Source organism: Geotrypetes seraphini, chromosome 5, assembly GCF_902459505.1.
Source record: "Geotrypetes seraphini chromosome 5, aGeoSer1.1, whole genome shotgun sequence".
Taxonomy (NCBI): Eukaryota; Metazoa; Chordata; class Amphibia; order Gymnophiona; family Dermophiidae; genus Geotrypetes; species Geotrypetes seraphini.
The window spans coordinates 94658381-94674772 of record NC_047088.1 but is presented as its reverse complement, the minus strand read 5'-3'; the positions used below and the strand labels follow the sequence as shown (position 1 = coordinate 94674772).

The 16392-nt window shown below is 48.4% G+C and overlaps 1 protein-coding gene across 1 annotated transcript in view; it reads right to left on the bottom strand.

Moving 5' to 3' along the window:
* LOC117360249 overlaps window positions 1-15838 on the bottom strand; it is a 48334-nt gene extending 32496 nt beyond the window's left edge. The window contains exons 1-3 of the mRNA XM_033943899.1: window positions 15539-15838; window positions 15040-15151; window positions 6410-6503 (exon numbers count right to left, since the gene is read on the bottom strand). Of these exons, the coding sequence (XP_033799790.1) occupies window positions 6410-6503; window positions 15040-15151; window positions 15539-15656 (324 nt within the window). The 5' untranslated portion in view covers window positions 15657-15838. The remainder of the gene's footprint in view (window positions 1-6409; window positions 6504-15039; window positions 15152-15538) is intronic.
* Between the last annotated feature and the right edge of the window lie 554 nt (window positions 15839-16392).

Sequence of the window (16392 nt, the reverse complement as noted above, 5' to 3'; positions counted from 1 at the left end):
GGACAAGGTGCGTTTGGAAACTGGGTGGCCTAACCGGTTTGGGTCGAAGGACAGAAACAGTTGTGGGACTTTCCGGTGTGGCTGAGTGCGTTGGAGGTAAAAGGCCAACGCTCTTTTGCAGTCAAGAGTGTGGAGCGCCACTTCTCCGGGGTGAGAGTGGGGCTTGGGGAAAAACACGGGTAAGATGATGGACTGATTTAGATGGAAATCAGACACTACTTTAGGTAGAAACTTTGGATGGGTGCGGAGTACCATCTTGTCGTGATGGAATACCGTGAAGGGTGGGTCCGCTACCAGCGCTTGCAGCTCACTAACCCGCCGTGCGGACGTGAGCGCGAGTAAGAAAATTACCTTCCAAGTGAGGAATTTTGGATGGCATTTGTCTAGTGGCTCAAATGGAGGTTTCATTAATTGAGCCAGAACCACGTTAAGGTCCCAAACCACCGGGGGAGGTTTGAGAGGGGGGTGGACGTTTAGCAGACCCTTCATGAAGCGAGTGACTAAGGGATGGAGCGAGAGGGCTTTCCCTTCCAGGGGCTGATGAAAGGCCGCAATCGCACTGAGGTGTACTCGAATGGAGTTGGTCTTTAGGCCGGAATGAGATAGTTGAAGTAGATAGTCAAGGACCAGGGGGACGGGGACCGACACCGGGTCCTGGCTGTGGGAGGAGCACCAGGTTGAGAATCTGGTCCACTTTTGGGAGTAGCAGGTTCTCGTCGAGGTTTTTCTAGAGGCCTCCAATATCTCCTTAACTGATTGAGACACGGGGAGAGCAGTCAGGGGGAGAGAAACCAAGCATTCAGATGAAGAGACTGAAGATTGGGATGTAACAGTGAACCCTGACCCTGTGACAGTAGAGAGGGAAACAGAGGCAGAGGCAGTGGATCTCTGACACTGAGTTGAAGTAGCAGGGAAAACCACGGCTGGCGTGGCCAGCGAGGGGCAATCAGGATCAGGGTGGCTTGTACTGTTTTCAGGTGGACAAGCGTCCGCAGTATCAGAGGAAACGGTGGGAACGCGTACAAGAACCTTCCCTCCCAGTTGAGGAGGAAGGCGTCGGCCTCGAGCCGGTCCGGGGAGTATATCCGGGAGCAGAAGAGAGGCAGCTTGTGATTGTGAGGGGACGTGAACAGGTCTATTTGAGGCGTCCCCCACCGTTCGAACACTCCTCGTAGGGTCTGAGAGTGTAGTGACCACTCGTGTGGCTGGAGGAGGCGGCTGAGTCTGTCCGCCAGGCAGTTTTGTTCTCCTTGTATGTACACCGCCCGAAGGAAGGTGTTGTTGGAGATTGCCCATTTCCAGAGACGCAGGGCTTCCCGACAAAGGGGCCAAGACCCTGTGCCCCCTTGTTTGTTTACGTAGTACATCGCTACCTGGTTGTCGGTTCGGATGAGAACCACTCGGTCGCGGAGCAGATGTTGGAAGGCTACAGCTGCGAGGTAGATGGCCCGAAGTTCTAGCACGTTGATGTGGCAGCGACGGTCTTGTGCTGACCACATTCCTTGGGTGCGTAGGCCGTCCAGATGGGCTCCCCAAGCGTACTCCGACGAGTCCGTGGTGAGTACCTTGCTGTGGGGTGGGGTGAGGAAGAGCAAACCTTTGGAAAGATTTGAAGAGTCGGCCCACCAGCGGAGCGATCGTTGCAATGAAGGAGTCACTGTCACGGGGTGGTCGATCGGGTCCCGGTCTTGACGCCATTGAGACGCCAGGGTCCATTGAGGGATTCTCAAATGGAGGCGGGCGAAGGGTGTGACATGGACGGTGGAGGCCATGTGGCCCAGGAGGGTCATCATCTGTCGAGCTGATACTGAGGTCAGCCGAGAGATCCTTCGGCTCAGACTTACTAACGCCTCCAGGCGCGGAGGAGGGAGGAAGGAACGGAGGTGAACCGTGTCCAGCGTGGCCCCGATGAACTGTAGGGACTGCGAGGGGCGTAGTTGAGATTTTGGGAAGTTTATTTCGAACCCCAGACTTTGTAGGTAGGTAATAGTCTGTTGGGTCGCTGAGATAACCCCTTCCTTGGACGGGGCTTTGATTAGCCAGTCGTCCAGGTAGGGGAATACCTGGAGGCCCTGGGAACGTAAGGTTGCTGCTACCACCACGAGGCACTTGGTGAAGACCCGAGGTGATGATGCTAGTCCGAAGGGGAGGACTCGGTATTGTAGGTGCCAGTCCCCTACTTGGAAACGCAAAAACTTGCGGTGAGTGGGGTGCACTGGGACATGTGTGTATGCCTCCTTGAGATCGAGGGAGCAGAGCCAGTCGCCCTCGTCGATCAGGGGGTAGAGTGTTGGTAGTGAGAGCATCCGAAACTTTTCCCGTACCAGGAATTTGTTGAGGCGTCTCAAGTCTAGTATTGGGCGTAGGTCTCCCGTTTTTTTCGGTACCAGGAAGTAACGGGAGTAGAAGCCCTTCCCCCGTTGGTCGGGGGGGACCTTCTCCACTGTTCTCAGGCGAAGCAGGTCTCGAGCTTCGGAGAGGAGTAGAGGTAGCTGAGTCCGGTTGGGAGGGCAATTCCTTGGGGGATTGTCCGGGGGAATGGCCCGAAAGTTGAGAGAGTACCCTGATGAGATCACGCCAAGGACCCATGCGTCCGACGTGAGTTGTTCCCAGCGAGGGTAAAAGGCTTTGAGTCGACCTCCGATAGGAAGGCGGCCTGGGACTATGGAGGAGGGGGCCCGCCCCCTTCCGCATGTCCCGTCAAAAGGACGGGGATGGTTTGGTGGTCGCGGGCGGTTGAGACTTGGGCATGGCCCTGTGGTGGGCTTGCGGACGTTTGGGTGGGGGCCGTGAGAAGGCAGGGGTGGACTTTTGTGGGTAGCGGCGCGGAGGGGCCCTGTATGGCCTGGACGCTGGCGGTTTGGGCTTTTGCCGGACAAGGGAGGCAAACGAGCGTTCATGTTCGGAGAGGCGTTTTGTCACCGCCTCAATAGTGTCATCGAACAATTCCTTCCCCACGCAGGGGAGGTTAGCCAACCGGTCCTGTAAGTTGGGGTCCATGTCGACCAGGCGCAGCCAAGCTAGTCGGCGCATGGCGATAGCGAAGGCTGCTTCTCTGGAGGAGAGTTCGAAGCCATCGTAGGCCGCGTGGAATAGATGAAGGCGCAGGTTGGAGAGGGACTCTAAGAGCAGGCCGAACGTTCCCTGCCGGGAGGCCGGTAGGTCAGTCTCAAAGGCTCTCAATAGTCCAATGAGGTGTTTGAGGTATGATGTGAAGGTGAAAGTGTAGCTTTGCACCCTAGAGGCCATCATTGCGTTTTGGTATAGTCTCCTGCCGAACTTGTCCAGGGTTCGGCCTTCTCGGCCTGGGGAGACCGCTGCTGAGACCCGGGACGGGTGAGCCTTTTTCAAGGAGGATTCCACTAGCAGCGATTGGTGGGAGAGCTGTGGTTGCTCGAATCCCGGGTAAGGTACTGTGCGGTACTTGGCCTCCATTTTGGAGGGTACGGCCGTGACCATGTAGGGGGTCTCCAGGTTCCTGAAGAAGGCCTGTTGGAGTACCGGGTTAGGTGGTAAGCGAAGGGACTCTCTGGGCAGTGATGGCATATCCAGCTCCGCCAGGTACTCCTTCGAGTATCTGGAGTCGGACTGGAGGTCTAAGTCCAATGCGTGGCCCATGTCTTGGACAAAGCGGGTGAAGGATGGGCGAGATGTCCCCGGGGCCCCGTGCGGGGTCGGGGAACGAGACCTTCGTCGGGTGGAGAAGGATAAGGAGGCTTCCCTCGAGTATCGAGGTTCATGTTCTGATCCATGCTCCGAGGTTGGGGAAGCACTGTGAGAGTGTTCCGGGGTTGTCGATCTTCGGCGTCTCGAGGAGCCCCTCGGAGACGATGCCGGGGTTAGGGGTACCGATCGATGTCGGATCGGTGACCTCGATCCAGATTCCCTCGGAGAATACGTCCGAGGGGGAGTTCGGAGGATGCGCGGGTTGGAGAGTGATAACTCAGCCACCCTTAGTGGTCCTGTACGAGGTGTGGGAGAACGGCCTCGTAGAGTTGGTGAACCTCGGGCCTTCTTGAAGGTACGGCGGTTCAAGGTTTCTGTCGTTCTAGCCCGACGTTTTGCCCCTTGGCGGTCCGCGGAGGGGGAACGTCTCGGGCGTCTCGGCGAGGAGTCCGAGGAGGATGGGATGCGGCGAGGATTGCGCACCTTTCCTCGAGGTTGTTCGGTGTGAGGCTCAGGCTGGTCTGGCACATTCGAGGTCAAGGCCGATTGAAACTGGGCCATTGCAGTGGACAGCTCCGACGTGATCATCACTCGGAGTAGGTCCTGGAAGACGGGCACGGACAGCATCGAAGGCATGTCCACTGCCTCGGTGCCCTCCACCTGGGGCGACCTCGTATCAGAGTATTCCCGTGTGGTGGAGGCACGGCCCGAAGGCTTGGAGGGCTTAGACGGGGCTGTAAGCATGGGGCTTCCGCCATGCGTCGCCGTTGTCCCCGAGGCTGGCTTCTTCGCTGTTACAGAACCTGAAGGGGGAAGAGGGGACTTACCCGGAGCCGAGGCTTTCTGTTGTCCCGAGGACTTCGGGGTCGAGTCTCGAGGTGATGCCGAGGTATCCGGGGCCGAGGTCAAGGCCGGGGCCGAGGCCGGGGCCGACCTCAAGGCCGAGGTGGAGGGTTGGTCCGGGGTGAAGAGATCCGCCATGCGGGCTTTTCTTCGGCAGAGGGCCCGGTTTTGGAAAATAGCGCACTGGGGGCAGGAGTCGGTTGGATGAGCCGCCCCCAGACAGAGGATGCACCGGCGATGCGGATCTGTGAGAGAAAGAAGCCGCTCGCACCGGGTGCACTTTTTAAAGCCGGTCAAAGGCCGGGACATTAAATCGAAAGTAGCCGCGGCTCGACTAGCCACGCGGCCACGGGGACCCGGAAGCCTCCGGGTTGTTGAAAACGAAGCAGGAATCAAGTAAAAAGGTAAGGAATTCGCGCACAGCGACTTAATCGTGAAAAACAAGAAAAAATCGCGGTGCTAGAAGGCAGTTGGGGCAGAGCCTGAAAAACACGGCTTCTAGGTTCGCGGAAAATTTTGAACTGGAGACCACGAGGGGATGCACCCCCTAGTGGAGCAGGAAGGCACGCATGCGTGGAGCAGCAGAGCAAACTTAAATCTTCAATCAAGTTTGCTTGAAAATGCTTCCGCATCGGGGCTCCGTAGATGACGTCACCCACATGTGAGAATATCATGCCTGCTTGTCCTGGGATAAAATGATTTTATTTTCAATTTAGTGATCAAAATGTGTCTGTTTTGAGAATTTATATCTGCTGTCTATATTTTGCACTATGGCTCCCTTTTACTAAACCACAATAGCGGTTTTTAGCGCAGGGAGCCTATGAGCGTCGAGAGCAGCGTGGGGCATTCAGCGCAACTCCCTGCGCTAAAAACTGCTATGTGGTTTAGTAAAAAGGGAGGGGCTATATTTGTCTATTTTTGTATGGTTGTCATTGAGATGACATTGCATAGAGTCATCTGCCTTGACCTCTTTGAAAAAAACCCGGAATATGAATGATAATTAACATTTTCTCTGCCTTTCAGTGTGCTTTGTGGGTTTTTAAAAATTTTTTTATTGTTGGTAGATCATTTTGACTTGGTCATTTTAAAAGTAGCTCGCAAGCCCAAAAAGTGTGGGCACCCCTGATCTAGATAAATTTATTCTTATATTTTTCTGCTTCCATTTTATTTTCCCTCGCTCTGCTTTACATTCTCTGCTTATTTTCCCAGTCCTCTTTTCTCTTCTCATCACAATTTCACTAAAACCTCTCTTTTCCCTTCCTTTCACCAACCACTCTCCTTTACTTTCTTCCTCCTGTGTGTTATTCTCTCCCCTACAGTATCAGTGTCAATCTTCTCTTCCCTGTAGCCTCTCCTTATGTCCAATCTCCAATTTTTCCTGCAGAAGCAGGAATCCCTATGTCCACCCCTTAAGGTCCTGCCTGCTGCTGGCACTACACAATGGCATGCGAAACTGTGGCATTAGCAATAGGCAAGAAGCTATGGTAAGACATAGCTGGTCAGCAATGAGAGAATCAGAACCAAGGTCAGAGCTAAATCCATGAGCAGCGGTTACACAGGTGGGAAGTGTCCCCACAATTCTCCAACACAAAAGAAGGTTGAATGGCATTTTATGAAAATGTGACCCATGGCTGCATATAAGGCCAATTTTGTATTTAATTACTTGCTTTTCCAAACCTGTGCTCACTAGTAAGTTACAATTCACCTACAGTAGGCAGTTCCCAACCCCAATGCTTTCCAATCTAATTTATCTGGGACAATGGAGGGCAAAATGACTATTCCAAGGACATGAGAAACATCAAGAGTAAGATTTGAGCCCTGCTTCCCCGGTTCTCAGTCGCTGCTCTAATCTCTAGGCCACTCAAACTGGAATTGTTAGGTCTCTTTCCCTACTACTCACCGTTAGAGACTCCCGCTTCCGACCACTGGTGATAAAAGTGAAGCCTTGGGTTTCTATAGCCACACCTGTTCGCTGAATGTGCTCCTCAATGTACCTGTAAGAGAGAGAGGTAGGGGGAGCTACAGCTATGTCTTACTGTATGTTATATTATGAATCACTTATATTTTGCCAACTCCCAATAATGGTTCAGAGCAGATTACTGTATTTTTTTTTGCTCCTGACCATAAGACGCACCCTAGATTTAGAGGAGGAAAACAAGAAAAAAACCATTCTGAACCAAATTCTCCCTGCCAGGCTCTGCCCCCAACCCCACACTCCTTACCAAGCTCTGCCCCCTGCCCCCCCCCTCTCTGCCAGGCTCTGTACCCTGTCCCCCCTCTGGTGTTCTAGTGGTAGGCCGGGACAGGGCACAGGATAGGCAAGGACAGGGTTAAATCCATCTGTCTGTTCTATTTCCCTACTTACAGCAGTACCTGTTTAATTATATTTTACTCTGCTGTTAACCATTTTGGATATTTTACAGAAAAGTGGCCTATACTAAATCATCTCAGATTTTACACTTTTTTTTATAACCAAGGATCCTCTGTACCTAGTCCATCCATGATTAAATTTAATTTTTTGCCTCACTGAAACCTCTATGGTCCACCAAAGGATCCCAAGAAGAGATTGGGGCCTGTGGTCTCTATTTCTGGCCAAAACTACATACTACCTCTTTTGTATATTTATATCCTCAAACATAGAAAGCATTTACGCCCATGTTACAGTACATTTAGCCCCTTTAGAGACTATATATCATCCCAAATATCTATTAGATTTCATAAAGCCTTTACTCTTTCCATTTTGTAAATGTGGCATAACGAATTTCACCAGAAGGTATAATTTAGTCTACTGTAATTTTTCCAATTACTGGTAATATATTGTATGGCAACTCCTGTCATGATACAATAATGTTTGGGATGTCAATGAGAACAAAAAGTCAAATTTCATCAAGTAATAATAAACTTTTACCAGTAATTGGAAAAATTACAGTAGACTAATTATACCTTCTGGTGGAATTCGTTATGCCACATTTACAAAATGGAGAAAGGGTCCACCGTGTGAGGCAGGCGGAGGTCCCCCTTTTTGAGCGAGCTTGGCGAGCCCAAAGCAGGCAGCATTCCATTGTGAGAAGCCTTAGTGAGTAGCCAGTGTGTTGTGTGCGTTGAGCGGCTGGGAACCCCGATGTGCAGTAAAAATCTGGATCTTCGCTGCATAAGACGCACCAACATTTCCACCCACTTTTGGGTGGAAAAAAAAAAGTGTGTCTTATGGAGCGAAAAATACAGTATACAACAGCAAAAATAAGTAACAAAAAAAAGGTATTAATGATCTAATCTAATCTTCTGTTTCTGAGTCGCTCATACCTATGGTGTGTTAAGAACATTCTGAACAGATAGGATAAGAATCCAAAAGTTAGCAATTCTGGAGGTAACGAATTCCAAAACTGAACCACTTGAAAACACAAAGAATTTGTCAATATACTCTTAAAACAAATACCATAAGGAGAAGGACAGTGCAAGAAATACAGGAGATTAAGCAACATTTATCTATTAAATATTCAGGGGAAGAAACATCAAAAATGTTTGATTATACATGCCAATATCTGGAACATCTGGAAATTGTGGCCTTCGAAGCAAGCATACTTCACTTAGTTGAATGAATCAGCACAAACAGATGGTCAGAGAGTCTAAATTCATTGGTAACTTTCAGATAGTGAAGAAGCACTCTTTTGACGTCCAACTTCTTCAAAATGCGGTACTGTTTCTTAGGACCTGTGGACTATTATACAGGTAAGTGAACCTTCTGATTAAAATGAAACACTGAAAAGAAGGAATAGTATGCAAAGAGACTCCAGTCTCCAAGATCTTAAGTTTCAAATTTAAGTTTCAAGTTTGGAAAAACTTTCTGCAAGAAAGAGCCTGGAGCTCTGAGACTCGTCTTGCTGAGGTCACCGCTACCAGAAAACCACACCTTTAGGGTCAAGTCCATGAGGGACACGTCTTCCAGCGGCTGGAACAAAGGTTTGATGAGATCTCGCAGAATCACATTAAGGTCCCATGAAGGGAATGGTGCTTTGATCGGTGGTCTGATATGGAGAGCACCCTTCAGAAATCTGGCGATGTCTGGATGCGACGCCTGCATAGGTTTGTGGTTCCAAGCCCTGAAACAAAAGAACCCTACTACTTGAACCTGAAGGGAAGCCACGGTGAGGTCCTTCTCAAGGTCAGCTTGCAGAAAAGCAAATACCACTGAAACTGGAGCTGAAAACGGTTCCACCCGTTCCTGAGCACACCAATGTTGGAAAGTCTTCCACACTTTAGCATAGGCAGAGACAGTGGTCGACTTCTTAAGACCTGAGAAGTGTGGCAATGACTACTTCTGAATATCTTTTGCGCTCTAGTGCTTCACATACAATAGCCATGCCATAAGAGCAAAGCGATCTGGATCCTCCATGCACACTAGACCCTGTGAAAGGAGGTCTGGGAGTACCTGCAACTGGAGGCTGTGGCCTACTCTAAGATGCATCAGATCTGGAGCCACCAGAATGACCTTTCCCTGATGAGTTGAAATCCGTTGAAGGATGCGGCCTATCATGGGCTAGGGAGGAAAGACATACAACAGGATGTTTGATGCCTCACTTCTGGGCTCAAAACGTTTCGACTGAAAAACCTGTCTGCTTTCTTGTTTTTCGCCTTCGCCATGAGGTTGAATTGAGGACGATCGTAGCGCTGAACAATGGACTGAAATGCTGCCATCAACAGCATCCACTTGCCCAGATCCAAACTCTACCGGCTTGAACATTGTCCACACCTGCGACATGCGCTGCCGATAGCACCTGAAGATGATGCTCCGCCCAGCAGAAGAGCAGCCGGGCTTCCAGACATAGAGATGCACATTTGGTGCCTCCCTGGCCACCGACATATGCCAACCTGTAGCATTGTTGGAGAAGATACTGACTGATTGATCTTCGATAGTCTGATGCAATTTTAGAAGAGCTAACCAAATGGCACGCAGTTCTAACCTGTTGATCGACCAATTCTTCTGAGAGGGTGTCCAACCGCCCCTGAATCGGACAATGATTGCAATGAGCTCCCAAACCTAGGAGACTGGCATCTGTCATTACGACCGTCCAGGAAGTAATCTAAAGAGGCATGCCCTTGGAGAGGGACCAAGGACAGAGGCACCATTCCATGCTAGCTTGAGCCTCCAGCATCCAGGGAAGACATGTCTGTAGCATGTCCATCTGTGGAGACTAGCGTGAAAGTAATGCGTGCATGCAGGCTCTTGCCTAAGGCACCACATCTATTGTGGCCACCTTGGACCCCAGGACTTGAAGATAGTCCCATGCTGACGAAGCTGACTTGTCCAAGAGAGAAGAAATCTAAGAGCACAGATTCTGTCTGCATGCCTTTGGTAGATAGATGTGGCTGGCCGCCATGTTGAACAAGACTCCTAGATACTCCAGGGATTGAGTCAGCATCAAATTGCTCTTCTGGTAATTTAAAACCCAATCCAGATCTTCCAGTATTCAGATCACTTCGGGTGAATCGATTCGAATCGATTTAAATTTTAAAAAAATCTGCTTCCCGATTCGGAACCTCTCCCCTCGCCCCCTAAAGCAGGAGCGGCAGCGCTGCTCTTGCTGGCTGGCTGGATGCTGCTGCACCTGTTTTAGAGGGCGAGGAGGGAGGGTCAGTCGGGAAGTGCTGCTGTCCGGCTTCCCTCCTGGCCTCCCCGAAGGACTGCCCCCCACGAAAGACTGTGCCCACCCCCACCCCCCCGGGAAGGCCTCCGTGTTGCCCCTGGCCTCTACGCACTGTTTACCTTATAGCTTGAGCCTGCAGCCGAAGATAGTGGTTACAGCATCTTTGCAGTGCTTTAAGCTGTTTCCTCCACTGTGATCCTGCCTCTGATGTCTGAGGAGGGGCGGGACCGCAGCAGAGGAAACAGCTCAAAGCACTGCAAAGACGCTGTAACCGCGATCTTCGGCTGCAGGCTCAAGCTATAAGGTAAACGGTGTGGGGAGGCCAGGGGGAACACGGAGGCCTTCTCGGGGGGGGGGTGTGTGCAGTCTTTTGGGGGAGGGGCAGTCTTTTGGTGAGACAGGCCTTGGGGGGGGTGCAGGCCTTCAAGGGGGGAACAGGCCTTCAAAGAGAGGATAGGCAGGCCTTCGGGGGGAGGGCAGTTCTTCAGGGGGGTGGGACAGGCCTTGAGGGGTGCAGGCCTTTAAGGGGGAGTGCAGATCTTTAAGGGGGGGGGACAGGCCTTCAAAGAGGGGACAAGCCAGGGATGGTGGCATAGGCCTTCAGGGGGGAGGTGCAGGCCTTCAGGGGTGGGGGCCCTGGTGTAGAAGTACACGGAGGGAGGGAAGGGGGTTCAAAGAGACGAGCATATGCGGAATTTGGGGGGGGGAAGAAATAATGGGTCTAAAAATAGAGGAGAGGGAGAGAGATGATGGACAATGGGATTTAGGGAGGGAAGGAACAGAAAGGGAGAGATGTTGGACACAAGGGATGGTATGGAGGGGGGATAGAGATATTGGATAGGAGGGTAGTTGGGAAAAGAAAGGGAAAGATGGTGGACCCTGGGGTGTGGGGAAGGAGGGAGAGATGCTGGATGAAAGGGTAGTTAAGAAAAGCTGGATCTGTGGATGGAGACAAAAAAAAAAAAGAAAGATGCCAGACCTGCGGGGGAAGGAAGGGGAGGACAGAGATGGCAGATGGATGGTTAAAACGGAGAAAGAAGAAAAAAGGAGACCCTGGCAAGCAAGTTATCAGAAGACAACCAGAGCCTGGGACCAACAAGATTTGAATAATGACCAGACAACAAAAGGTAGAAAAACTAATTTTATTTTCCATTTTGTAATTACAATATGTCAGATATGAAACGTGTATCCAGCCAGTGCTGATGTTAGACAGCAAACGTGGGCTAGGATTTAAGAGAGAGAGGAAAAGTCTTTTTTGTTTATTTATTTTGTTTACACCACAGCGCCAGTGTGGTTAGGAGAAGGCAAAGGGGGTGAAGAGGCTATAAAATAAACCCACTAGGATGTTTGAAAAAAACACCCAATTGGGCAGGAAAATCGAGAAACCAATTCAGTAGGCTGAATCGAATCAAAATTTTTTTTACTGAATCGGGCAGCACTAGTCCTGGGTATGCCTGGATCTGGAAAACCTCTGCTTGTAGCCCTGGGAGAATTTTTGTAGATTCCATGAGTCCCATTGTCCCCGTGCAGCTCTCTAGTCCTGGTTCTGCAACTAGGAAGTGACATTAGAAGGGAGCCAAGGCCGGCATGAGCAAGAGGTGGAAGATGTTGCTCACCCTGGTGAACTTTTCAAGAGGTTTGTGGGGGTGGGGCCGGAGAAAAGGAGAGGCACCGATGCCCCTGGCAAGACAGCACCCAAGTGGAGAGGCACCGACACCCCTGGCAAGACAGCACCTGGGAGAGGGGGCGGTCCACACTTCCGCTTCCCCTTACGCTGCCACTGGAGCAGAGATAAGGAGAGGCACTGACAGTGACGTGGACAGATGGAAAGGACGATTCAGCATGGCCAAACGTCTCATGCTGAAATCTTTTGTTTTTATTTATTAACCTTTAGTTTTATATTTTCCAGTGGACTACCATAGCAATCAGACTACTTTATGCAAAATTAATATTATAACCCATTTAGGGACAAATGACATGGCTAGAACTTGATTTCCAAAGATGATATAGCACACAGTCATCTTTAACATACAGGCTCCAAACCTGATATAACCAAGAATGCTTTAGAGGAGATAGTGGATGTATGTGGATGGGCCATTTGGCCTTTATTTGTCGTCATATTTGTACATTTCTATATAAAGGCAGCTGGAAGAAGAAGAGGCTGTATTGTAACAATAGACTACATCTCTCTGAGCAGGAAAAATAATTCCAAGCAAAAACATTCAAACAGCATATTACCAGGCATTTAAACCAGATGCAAGGGGAAAGATAACAGATGAAATAGAAAATATTTGGTGCTTTTGCTCTAGGAGAGGTGGGCATCCCATAAAAGAGTAACGAAAAGAGCAAAAGCAAAAGACCAGGAAGTGAAAGAGATCAAGAATGAGGCTACACAGAGAACAATCAAACCGTTGAAAAACTGCTAGCTCAAGTACAAAGGCTTACAATTCTACACAATATTTTGCAATCCCTAATGGTGGAAGGGGACTTTGGCATTGCTACTATTAAAGATAAAACTTTGAGTCCCACAAATGGGATATAACATACCAAACTATAATCTGTTTAGGAGAGAGAGTGAGCACCAGTGATCATCAGACAGCATGGTTTGATATTAAAAAAATGCTCATGTTAGATTAGGTCCTTCCTCATGTAAATCACACAATGTTTCTTCCTGGTGTTTATGAAAGATGACTTTAGAAAAGGCCTGCAGATGGCTAATATCTCTTCTGTTCCTGTCTGTATATTTCACACCATTCACAAAGAATGCTTCTGGACAGCTTCCAAACTGAATGTGGACAAAGCCATAGGGCAAAATGAGATATCCCAGAATACTAATGGAGCTTAAAGAGGTTTTGGCAGATCCTCTAAGGATGTGTTTAACAGATCTTTGGAGCCAGGGAATGTTTCATAGGACTAGAAAGAGCTAATGTAGCACTGCCCCATAAAAAGCAGGCTTTCAATTTCAAAGCCAATGCAGAGTTTTGCAGATGAAAGCAAAAGAGAAATGAGCAGGGCAGTGTTTCTCAAACTGTGTGCTTCCTGAGATTTCAGGTGTGCTGCGGTACACTGGGGAGGAGGAGAGGCACATCCTGTAGGCAATCAGTGGGCGCCAGCACTGGCGTTTCAGGGCCCGCCTGGAGGCCTTCACACACACGTGGACATCGACCTGATGATGTCATGCATGCATGTAATGTCATCACGACAATATCCTCGCACTTCCAGGTTTCTTGAGCCACGGCCACTACCTTTAGTGTGCTGCGGCTCGAGAAAGTTTGCGGGACACTGGAGTAGAGAATAATATATAGAGAAGATCTTCTCATAGGTTGGAATTTTGTAGTTTACTCACTCTGAGGTTAATTCACATGTGGAGGGTAGGGGAATGGAGCAGGAGATTTATACACACTCTTGTAGTTCAGAGAGTAGTGACAAACTGACTCTCAGATATTGGTACACTTTTCTTGCAGATAGGTAGTCCCAAAGAAATAGACAGAAGCAAACAGAGACAATAGGTGGCAATACCTCCTACATAACTACTTTGATTACTGAATTTCTGGCATACATTATAGACTTATATAATATTACTCAGTATAACACAGGATCACTTATATGCAGTCCAGGTATAGAACCTATTTTTTTGTTGTTAGATTCAAACAATTTTTATTGATGCAAACATCATCAAATACAGCAAATACAACATCAAAGCACATCAATAATGCATCAACTATTATAATATAATATACATAATAAAAGACAAATTCCAATTTCAATAAACCCCCACTATATCTATATGTGTTTGAACCTTTACCATCCCTCTCCACTCCCACCCCTCCCCACCCTATAGTACTCTCTACCCAATGATACTCTCTTCATTTAACTAAATAAAAGCCCAATTAAGAGATCCAACTTAAAATCGCACTACGGCCCTTAAGATGTAAATCTTGCAAATAAGAACCCCAGATTTGTATAAATAACATCTTTCGCTTTTTTATAAATCCAGCATCTCTAGCTTCCCAAATTGCCAGCTGATGTAATTGGTTTCGCCAATGCCAAAATCTTGGAGGATCGGGGATCGTCCAATATTGTAATATACATTTCCTAGCCAAGAGACTCATTTTCCTACACAACGACCTATTTCCTTTAGGTAAATGGCCAACAGCCTCTGGCAAATCCAAAATAAAGAAAGAAGGAGAACAGCGCAATGATCTTCCAATTATTTTTGACATATAACTTATTATTCGCTTCCAAAAGTGCTGAATTATGGGGCAAAACCAAAATGCATGATCTAATGTATGACTCTCCCTCCCACATTTATGACACATTTATGACACATTTTGTTGTTAAATATCTTCTGCCTCCAACAGCCACATTATATGTGCCATACAGGCCCAAATTCTCTATACAGCGTTGATATCAGCGACTTCCAACAGTGTGTCAATCACACAACAGTGCCTATAGAATATCCCCCTCAATGTATAAGAATCTCTGGAAAGAGAGAATGCATGCAGAGAATATGAAAGTGTGTGTATGTGGGGAGGGGGGTTAGAGCAGAAAACGGGGACAGAAAAATATGTTATGAGAGAACATAAGGATCATTAGGCTTATCTAGTCTGTCCAGTTTCCTGCTTCTTGCAATGCTGTGGTCCACAGTTGAACTGTAACACTTCTCAGTTTTTAACAATTAGGGAGATGAAAAGAAATTGGGGGGAGGGTGAGTAGAGATAAAGAGATAAATCATTTATTACATTTAATAAACCACTTTTTTTAGGAGCTAAATTAAGTTGGTTTACAGCACAGCAACATGAATTAAAAAGGACAAAGGAGAGAATCCGAGGAAAAGGGCAGACATAAGAAAGGAGTAGGGGGTGTGACTGAGAACCATACATACCAGTTGATAAAGCTACTCTTGCCGGCCGAGTGATTGCCCATCAGCATGACCGTGATCTTCTTGCGAGGGACCAGGAGGTTCAAATTGAGAGCAGAAGACAAAGCGATGAGTCCTTACAGGATAAATGGAAACAAGAATTATAATCGCCTGAATATCCCCAATGGACAAGACCAAGGACTGCAGAAAAGCCTGCAAGGGACAAAGCAGGCTCTTTCTTTCCATTGTAAAAATAACGGGATTTTCACCAAAATCTGTTGCAACCCAATGCAGTAACATGAAGCATATTATAACATAGGATCTTTATGGCTCTCCAGGATAGCACTCATTGGACTCTTTCTTAATGCAACGACCTTTCACAAGTTTCTGGCTCAGCGTCTCACCATAGTTGAAAAGAGTAAAATGAACCGAGTTTATTACCCCGGGCCCTTAGTAATTTTGGAAAAGTTGGCTCCCTATGGTTCAGAATAAAGACCGGTCCAGCCCCGCCCATCCAACTCACCACTCTCTGGCTCAGTATACAGCCCGTGACATTCCCGCAGGATCTTTTCGTTCACGGAAACAACCCCAGAGACAGCATCGACATTCGCGACGGCTCTAGGTTTGAGTTTCCCAGACATGGCAACGACTCAGCACCCACCGGCCCCCAACGCTCTCCCTGTTCCCGACCCCCAGTATCTCTCAGCCCGGCTCCGGGAACCAAGCTCCAACCCCCAGAAGCCGGAGGCGCGGAATCTTGGGAAACGTAGTTCCAAGCTGTGGGGCGTTACTTTGCGATCGTCAGCCAAAGACTAAAACCCCCGAGGATCTCCTAAACTGAATACCCTGACGTACGCCGTCACCCTACGTCATTTGTCAGGACAGGGGCATTATGGGAAGCATAGTTTTCTTGTTCTTAGAGACTTTCTCGATTTTTTACATTTATTTTTGTTTCAACCACAACCCTTTTGACCTGAAAGCACATTTCTTTAAAGTGAAATTTGGAGGCGGTGAGTGGGAAGACTTTTGCCTTATTTACTTGAGCCATTCATACATGTGAAAGTCTGGAAGGTTCCGCGTGTGATGGAGGACAGAGAAGCATTATGTATTTGTAGTCACTGATACATAATGCAGCAGATTTTTTTGTGGGGGAAGGAGGGACGGCAGAAATCCTGGAATTGGAGGGATATTTAAATTTATACTCATTTGCTATACAATTCTTAGTTCTGAATCACTGCTCCTTGTGACCCTGGGCAAGTCACTTAATCCCCTATTGCCCCAGGTACATTAGATAGAGTGTTAGCCCACCGGAACAGATAGGGTAAAATGCTTGAGTACTGAATATAAACCACTTAGGCTAAAAGTGGTATATAAATA